The following is a 9,831-nucleotide window of genomic DNA, read 5'->3' on the forward strand; positions in this document are numbered from 1 at the left end:
TGGGACAATATCACCTCGGTTTGTCATGTTAGCGACATAGATTAAAATACGCACGTCATAACCACATACTCAAAATTAATATAACATTGTATTTTAAAAGTTATAAGATAAAATATAGTTATGCGACATTCAAGATTTTTATATAACATCGTATTGACACCGATATATAGATTTAACTATTTTCGACTTGATCAATTTTTAGAGAGTGAAAATAGTTGTGATTTTTTTAGAGAGTGAAAATAGTTGTGATTTGGCGGCACTGTTGATGTGACTCTGGCGGCACTGTTGATGTGTGGCTTCTAATCTTCTATCCATATCACCAACAACCCGCCCCACACATCAACAGTACCGCCACAGCCACACAACCACCTAGCTGCTACCACCAGGCACCAGCATGGGCGCGGCTTCCTTGGGGCGGGAGGGGGCGCCCGTCCTCCGAACTTTTCGACGCGTAGTGTTATGAACAGTACCTTCGTATAGAAATTTTTAGGTATGTACGTTTTCGCCCTCCGGAATTGAGAAAAATCAACCCCCACGCTTCGCCAGCACCAACTAACCGCCACCGCTGTAACATCAACAGCTAACCGGCACCATCGCCATTTCACCTTCACCGACACCACAAAAGTACCACTGCCTCTCTTCTCTCTCTCCATAACTTCCCCATTCTTATACACTCTCTCTCTCTCTCTATACAAAACCTCCACCCATCTTCTACAAAACGTCTACCCACCACCACGGCAACAAATTCGAAGATGGTCTTAGGGTGTCCGGGGCACCCTCGGTGACCCCATGCGGGGACCGGATTCACCGATCGGTGAGGGTGCCGCCGAAGAAGGAGAGGGGGTGATCGGGGTGTGGACTCGGGGCATATTCACCGATGAAGGAGAGGGGGTGATGGTGGGCCAGCCTCTTCTCAAACCAATCAAATTATTCCTTTTTTTTTAATAAAAAGCCAAGTCACCTAATAGGGGAGTGGTGCCATCAAATTGGGGTGTGAGGGGAGTTGACGTGGCACACGAGAATTGGTTATGCATAAGAGAGGGGACTCCCCTCTTAGGGGAGTGCCCCTTACACCCTTATGTATTTCTAATAGGAGTTTTTCCAATGCCAATCTCAACCCACTCCCATCAGTTAGTAATCCATTGCGCAAATTTCAATCTTGTTGTTCTATTTCATTTAGTTTAATTTGGGGGGTTTTAGTGGCGTAGATATCTCTCTCAAGGATCATATTGTAATTTCATTCATTAATTTTTCTTTTTATATCACATATCACATAGTCAGGCCAGGGGTCCATGTGGTGTCTTTGAATAAAGCAAAACACTTTTGTGCTAAAAGTGAAAATCATAAAGAGTAGACTATGGTCATCACCCTCACCCTCATGGTCATCACCCTCATGGGACCCTTCACATCAGCGTCATGTCACACATTTTCAATCCATTATTTAAATTCACTATCCTAAAACTAGAGGGTATGGTTAGGCTCATTCCCATGAGGGTGGGCCGCCACGTAGGCGCCACATCACCGGCTCATGGGGGATGGGCCTCCTTCACTTTTGAGGGGGTGAAGGATGGGGCTACCCCACCTAAATATTTTATAATTTTCTAAGTTTTTTTATTAACTTAATAAAAACTTTATAAAAATTAAAAAAAATACAACATAAATAAATTCATTTCATAACATAAAAAAACAATTACATTTCCTAAAAATAAAAAAAAAATAAAAATTTCCGAAAAATAAAAAAAAATACATTTCCTAAAAAAAAAAACCTACGACGTCCATTTTTTCTTCACCTCTTCCTTCATCCTCCGATACACCTCTCGTTCATCCTCCGGAACCGAGTCGAGATCCAACCTCATTATCCTAAAATCCTCCGCTCGAGCATAGTCGGCCGACACGTTTTTCTTGTGACTATATTTTTCGGCCGCAAAGTCTTTAAACGAACGGACTTCGGAAATCAACTCGTCCATTTTCGAAGACGCCTTCGAGCCGCCACCTCTACCCGAGCCGCCCCCTCCACTCGAGCCGGCCCCTTCGTGCTTTCCGGCCGCCTCTTTTTTTGCTTTGTCCCTTCCGCCGGGACGTTCGATCTCGTGAGCGGGCAACTCATCCTCGTCATATTCCGGTTCGTCGTTTATGTCGATTTGACAACGAGCGGTGGAGCCTCCCGCACTATAACTTCCGGACTCGGAAGTTTTAGTCCGTTTGGCGGCTGCGACCTCATTTGGAACCGGCGCCCATTTAGGTTCTTTCTTTAAAATGTTCCATGCTCGGAGGTGCAGGAAAGGCGGATTTTTTGCTTCCCATTTAACCATCGCAAGGTTAAGAACGTCCTCGTCGCTACTCCCACTAGGACGATTGATGTAAAGTGGGTTATAAATCCCTATAAAATCATTCACGCACTTGTTCATTTTCCGCCACTTGCCCGATACAGAATCGAGATCACGTATCGGGCCTTGCCCCATAAGCTCGTTAAATCTATCCGTACATGCCTTCCAAAAACTAGAACCCGTTTGACTGTTCCCTAAAATTAAAAAAAATTTGCATTAGTAAAACTATAAAATAAATATTTTTAAATTTAAATTAAAAAAAATTAACTTTGGTTCATACCGACAATCGGGCAAGTTGAGTACTTAACATACGCAATTGCTAGCGCCTCCTCCTCTACTTTTGTCCACGTTCTCGCCTTTGCTCTCGAACCGCTTTTTTTTTTTGCGATGTCGGGTTCGGTTTCAACCGCCTTCCCCTTCCTCGTGTTTTTTTTGCGCTTGAGTTCTTTATGTGGCGATTCGGGGACGACTTCATCATCATCGTCAAGTTGAACCGAGGGTTGCGGTTGGGAAGTTGGCGGTTGCGATTGAAATTGATCAAGTTGAACCGAGCTGCGTTGCATGAATTGTTGGAGTGCTTGGTATTGTTGCATTTGTTGAAGTTGGGACATTTGGGAGAAGGTGTTAGGAGATTATTGGGGTTGTCCGGGTTGGGGTTGTTTGGGTTGAATGGATTCATGATTGTAAAAAAAAAAATGGGAGTGTTTTTTTATAAAAATGGATGAGAATAGGAGATGAATGGGAGAAATGGATGAGAATGGTATAAAAAAATGGATGAGATTGATATATATTTAAAGTGAAAAAGTAATTTTTTTTTATTAAAAGTATCCGTTAGTAACGGATATATTTATGAAATTTGGACCGTCAAGTTCGTCTGTGGGCAGCCAGTCTAGCCGGGACGGGATGTGGGGGGCGGTGTGGAGGACCGGCGCCGGGCCTCACCGGGCCTAAGCCGGCCCCCATACCACTTAGTCTAAGGGTGTAGTCATGACCCAAACCACTATTCTTTTACTTTAGTTTATTTTTGTGAAAAAGGAAAATGAAATATTGAAAAAGAAAAGGGGGCTCATGGTTGCCATGGTTTAATCCATATAAACCATGGTGGATGAGACGAGGGGGTGATGTATCAATCAATTAATGGTCCTACATGGCATTGATGACCCAATCCATGCCCCCACACCCTTTATCCTAATAAGTTATATAGCCCCTGAAATTATATGTTTAGTAAGGGTGATCGGGGCACTCGCGGGGAGGGTGTTCGGTGACCCTATCCACCGATCGGGAACATCGCCGCCATCACTACGGGGACCCGATTCGGGGAGGGGATTCGGGGGGAGTCACCGCGTTGAATGCACGAAGATCGATGGTAGACCGTCGGGCAACGGTCATATTTAAAAAAAAAAAATTCAATTTTTTAACAATATATATATAACCAACTTAATCAAATTTTTTACCACACCCACCACTCTCAAACTCACTCTAAAAAAATCTATCAAATACAACACAAAATGGATTCCAAGTTTCCGTTTTTTTCTCCCCTACCCGACTTTCCCGACGATGAAGATTCATCGTCAAGCGATGGTAGCTTAATTTTCTTCCAAAATCTCATCCAACAAGCGGAGCTACTAGACACGGCATCGTCTAGTAAAAAAAAATAGTCCGTCGAGATCGTGAGGGAGGCCATGAGACACTCATGGCCGATTATTTTGTCGAAAATCCAAAATTTAATGCCGATACTTTTCGTCAGAGATTTCGTATGTCCAAGTCTTTGTTCCTAAAAATTGTTAGTGACGTGGAAGCGAATGACGAGTGGTTTCAAGAGGGCTTGGACGGGAGAATGAAGAAAAGTTTCACGCCGTTGCAAAAGGTTACTTCGGCGATTAAACAACTTGCAACCGGTAACCCACCAGACGAAAACGACGAGTATTTAAATATGTCTGAAAGGACCTCTCGTGAGTGCCTTGAATATTTCTGCGAGACGGTCTGTAAAATGTATGCCGGTGAATTCTTACGTAGACCAACGAGCCACGACGTTGCGCTATTGTATCAGGCTCATGAGGAGAGGCATCACCTATCTGGTATGTTGGGTAGTCTGGATTGTACACACTTCGTCTGGAGAATGTGCCCCACAGAATTGCGTGGACAATATATGAGAGGCGATATATTTTACATAACATGATTATAAAAGACGACGGAAGGGCGATAGCATCGGTACGTATTCAAGATCCTCCAGTCGAACCCGTCTTCGATGATACAGCTTATAGCGAGCTCATTGACGAAGAAACGCATTGGAGACTAAAACACGATCTCGTTGAGCATCTCGGAAGTTTAGATCTACCTCACCTTGAAGTGAGTTCCGACGACGAGAAGTTTGTTTTTATATTTTTCTAGTTTGAATGTAATTTTTATTTTTCTAGTTTGAATGTATTTTTTATTTTTCTAGTTTGAATGTAATTTGTTTTTAATTTAATGAAATGTCTTTTATTTAATTTTTATTTTTATTAATATTTTTTTAATTTATAAACATGTATAATTTTACAACAAATAAAAAAAAAAACACAGGTCCCCTAAGAGGGGAGTGCCGCCATCAAATTGGGGTGTTAGGGGAGTTTAAGAGGGGAGTTGACGTGGCATATGCTGATTGGTGGTGCGTAAGAGAGGGGACTCCCCTAAGTCCCCTCTTAGGGGAGTGCCCCTCTCACCCTAAGTATATATTATAAAGCTAATATTTAAAAATAACTGATTATCAATATAAAATATATTTTCCATACAGACCACAAATTAGTGATTCTAGTCATAATAATATAAACGGGGATTTTTGTAGGATAAGTAAGTATATCTAACTTTTTTAAGTTGTATGAAAATATATGTTGTGGTTAGTGTAAAAAAGGGTGGTTTTGTGAAAAGTGTAAGAAGTGTTGTAAGCCATTAGAAATTGTAGTTAGACTGGAAGGTATGGGGGTCGGCTGATGCCCGGCTAGGCCCGGCGTCGGACCCCCACACCGCCCCCCTAGGGCTCGGCTCGTCCAACCCGGCACCCCACAGCCGGGGTTGTCGCTCCATTCTTTGAAAACTAGCCGTTATCAAACGGCATTTTTAATAAAAAAAAATAATTTTCATTTTAAATAAATACCACAATCTAATCCATTTTTATACCATTCTCTCTCATTTTACTCCCATTCTTCTCCAATTCTCTTCCTTTTTTATAAAAAAAAAAATCATTTTCATTTTAAATAAATACCACAATCTAACCCAAACAACCCCAACCCAAACAACCCCAACCCGAATAATCCCAATCCGAACCAACCTAATTTTTTTTCGAGTCCCGCTTACACTCCGACTATGGATCCTTCGTGGGGGGCTTCGCAATTTCCGTTTTCGGGTTTCCAACAAACACCCAACGCCTTCTCACAAATGTCTCAACTTCAACAAGTTCAACAATATCAAGCGCTCCAACAAATCATGCAACGCAACACGTTTGAACAACTCCAATCGCAATCGCAACCCCCGGTTCAACTTGAAGATGATGATGAAGAAGTCGTCCCCGAATCACCACCGCAAGAGCTCAAGCGCAAAAAAAAAAACAAGGGGAAGGGAAAGAAGGTTGAACCCGAAACCACGCCAAAACCGAGAGCAAAGGGGAGACCTTGGACGAAAGTAGAAGAGGAGGCGCTAGCTATGGCGTTTGTTAAGGCCTCTACTTGCCCGATAGTCGGTATGAACTAAACTTTTAATTTAAATTTAAATTTTTTTTTTTACTAATGCACTATTTTTTAAAATTTAGGAAACAACCAATCGGGTAGTAGTTTTTGGAAGAAGACAACGGATAGATTTAACGCGATTATGGAGCATGGTCCGTGTCACACCCCAACCGATGGCGGAAACATCGGGGCGCGGCACTGAGCGAAACAGATTGTTCAGAAGTTTCCACAACAACTATCATACAATTCAGTTATATAACACGTCCCATACCGTGTCCCAAATAATAACAAGTTATCATAGAAATCAACTAAACAATATGGGAACTGTTCCGACAACTCAGATTCTTAATTATTACAAACCGAATTTAAATATTGTTTTAAGACTTCTAGACGGCTAACTATAGATCTTACTGACTACAGGTGCCAGTACAAGATCTACAGATAATTATGGCCCTGGAGCAGGTATGTGGACACTGTCCTAAGGTCACAGGCTCCTAGAAGCTTATTATTGCCTCGCTTCCCTAGCACGCTAGTAGCTTAAACACCTGTCACATACGTTAAAATAAAAGTCAATACATATAATGTAAAGGTGAGTACACAAGTTTGATATAGCATATAAAGTTCGAAAAGTTTACGCATAACCAAGCACGTACACAAGGGCAAACGATGCATGTAAATTATCAACATGGGACCATCGATACCAACGACTTCGAGTTGACTGTCCGAGACAGTTCGCAATACATGATTACCACTGTAATCCATGCAGGAAATTGTCCTTAGCAACCCCCGTGTGAACGGGTGCTGAGTCCAAACTATAGTACTACGTTGCTAAAGCAGGTAGATAGCACTCCACGTGTAAACATAATAAACAGCAATCATTTAGACAAGTAATACATGCAAGTAGGTTAGCGTTCAAATAGTTTGTGTTGTTCGTGAATTTGATAGATTACGTATGTAACACCCAAAAGTGCTGAAAGCAAAAAGGGATCGAGTATACTCACAGTGGTTGGTTGTGGATTGAAAGGAGCACTGAGAATAGGTTAGCCTGAATAGTTCGATAACACAACGATGAGTAACGCGGAAAAGTAAACAATGTACTTGGATCGAGTAGACCATTCGATCGGACAGCAGTTCGATCGAGTGGGCTGTTCGATTGGTTGGAAAGTCCGTTCGAACATCCATTCGATCGGCCGGCTGGCTCGATCGGCTGGTTCCTTCAAGTGGATTGTTTCTTCCTTTGATGTGAAGGATGTGTTTGTGTATGATGGTTTGTACTACCTTTCAAGTTGGCCGATCGAACAGCTGTTCGATCGGTTAGCCCAACCGATCGGCTAGCACTTCATTGTTTTCAAATATGTCACTCGATCGGTTGGCATGTTCGATCGGGTGACATTCCAATGTTTCGAAAAGTCTAAGTGTTGAAGTATAGTATCTCATGATTCGAGTAGTAATGTTTACAATCGAGTGGCGTAGTCGATCGAACAGTACCTCGTCAATACTACACTTCATGAGTTTGTGGGACTAAGTGCTAGTCGATCGGTTAGCCTAGTCGATCGGCTGGCATAGTCGTTCGGTTGGGCTGTTCGATCGAACAGCCTAGCCGTTCGGCCAGCTTCTCGATTTGGTTAACCTATCACTTAACACTTGGTTATTCCCGTGAATTGTTGATGTTTTAGAGATATTTTGACTACGAGTTTAACCACAAAACTGAAGTCCCCACTTAGCCCACTGACTCGAGCAGGAATCACCCAAGCTCGGCCAGAGGCGGTTTGGAACTTAAGTTTAACGTTTAACCCGAAATCGGTATATCTCTTGGTAGAACCCGAATCTTGAACCATGTGTTTGTTTAGAATGGTTTGTAAATCGGTTCAAGTCTCGTTTTCACCTTTTTGAGTGTAAAAGAGTTGAAAGATAGATGAAAACCCATCTTCCAATCCTTTTCCACCGTGAAATGTTAAGATCTTTGGAAGATTTTAGGTTATTTATGTGGAAATCGGTTAGATCTAAGTTATTCATGGTGGAATGATGCCAAAACTTAGTGTTCTTGAAGAACACATGATGACATCACCCAAGAACACCTAGATCTTGGTGATTTCATGGATGAAATCCAAGTTTTGAAAGATAGAAAGATGGAGAATCGATTAATGAACAAAAACGTACAAGGATTAGAGCGAAATACTTACCGGTTTGAGAGAAATCTGAGATTTAGTGAGAAGAAGAGGCTGGTCGGTCAGAGCTTTTCCAAAAGTGGAAAGTTTGACAAGGACAGCCCTATTTATAGGCTTCCAAAAGAGGAAAGGGTCAGCTGATCAAACAGCATCCCTGATCGAGCAGCTGCCCGATCGAACAGCCTGTTCGATCGGCTAGCCTGTTCGATCAGGTTGCCCTGTTCGATCGGCTAGCCTGTTCGATCAGGTTGCCCTGTTCGATCGGCTTGCCTGGTTTTGAGTGTTTCGCGACGATTTTTGATGTTTCGAGTTCGATGAACGATGATTTGAGGATGATAGAATTCCTAATCAAATTACTTTTAGTCTCAACTACTATATCTAACATACAAGCATCCTTACAACCATTTCGGGTTCGATTTCCATTGAGTTTGATTCACCTTTGAGTCTTGATTGATTTGATTGATTCACCACACACTTTAACATAAAAGTAAACATGCACAAGTAACACATAAGGCACACACACACGTATAAAAAGTACTAAAATCATCCACACTTGAGTTCGATGATTGATTTGATTCACCTTGGTTATTGATTGATTAGCTTTATTGCATTGTTACTTCCTATCATTCACAGTCGGTCGTTGATTCACAGTTCGATTATCGGTCGATTAGTTTGATTATACAACACTTACTCCAAATAATATGAAAATCAAAATGAAACTAAAATGAAATTAATCTTTATTAATCTTTAATTCCAATAACAGTCAACTCTTGACTTTGACTTTGACTTTGGAAAACACGGGGTGTTACAGTCTCCCCTCCTTTAGGGAATTTCGTCCCGAAATTAGGCTGAGAACCGTACATCGCCGTGTGATTTTACCAATTTGGTGCTTCAGATCTATCTGAACAACTGCGGGTACTTGGCCTTCATGTCACTTTCGAGTTCCCAAGTGAACTCCGCGCCTCGTTTGCCTTCCCATCGTACTTTTACAATAGGGATGCGAGAGCGTCTGAGTTGCTTGGTCTGTCGGTCCATGATTTCGACAGGCTTTTCCACGAAGTGTAGCGTCTCATTGACCTGAAGATCGTCGAGTGGTATTATTGCGTCGTGATCGGCTACGCATTTTCGAAGGTTTGAAATATGGAAAGTCGGGTGGACATTGCTGAGTTCCTCCGGTAATTCGAGTTTGTAGGCAACTTTACCGATCCTTTCCAGAATCTTAAAAGGTCCAACAAATCGAGGCGCAAGTTTCCCTCTTTTGCCGAATCGGACTACTCCCTTCCAAGGTGATACCTTTAGGAGCACGTAGTCGCCAACTGCAAATTCGCGGGGCCTGCGTCGTTTATCGGCGTACATCTTTTGTCTGTCCCGGGCCTTCACCAAATTTTCCCTTATCTGGTGGATCTTGTCAGTCGTTTCTTGCAGAATCTCGGGCCCAGTCAATTGTGAATGACCGACCTCGTGCCATACAATAGGCGAGCGACATCTCCTACCATACAAGGCTTCGAAAGGTGCCATTTCGATGCTGGAGTGATAGCTATTATTGTACGAAAATTCGACCAACGGTAGATGTTTGCTCCAACTACCACCAAAATCGATAACACACGCACGGAGCATGTCTTCAATAGTACGAAT

General features: G+C 42.3%; 1 protein-coding gene across 1 annotated transcript; it reads right to left on the reverse strand.

Annotated features, from left to right (window-relative positions):
• Window positions 1–1,766: 1,766 nt before the first annotated feature.
• LOC110907680 lies at window positions 1,767–2,938 on the reverse strand. The gene is made up of 2 exons (XM_022152627.1): window positions 2,608–2,938; window positions 1,767–2,521 (listed from the first exon to the last, which is right to left on the reverse strand). Exons 1-2 carry the CDS (start codon window positions 2,936–2,938, stop codon window positions 1,767–1,769), a joined length of 1,086 nt encoding a protein of 361 aa, XP_022008319.1.
• Window positions 2,939–9,831: the final 6,893 nt, after the last annotated feature.

This window comes from Helianthus annuus, chromosome 14 (assembly GCF_002127325.2).
Source record: "Helianthus annuus cultivar XRQ/B chromosome 14, HanXRQr2.0-SUNRISE, whole genome shotgun sequence".
Classification (NCBI taxonomy): domain Eukaryota; kingdom Viridiplantae; phylum Streptophyta; class Magnoliopsida; order Asterales; family Asteraceae; genus Helianthus; species Helianthus annuus.

Excerpts from the sequence above, each read along its gene's own strand:
- LOC110907680 (XM_022152627.1), bottom strand. The coding sequence starts at position 2,938 with ATGTCCCAACTTCAACAAATGCAACAATACCAAGCACTCCAACAATTC. Across the intron at positions 2,522-2,607 it reads CTCAACTTGCCCGATTGTCG|GGAACAGTCAAACGGGTTCT; the intron begins GTATGAACCAAA and ends TTTTAATTTTAG.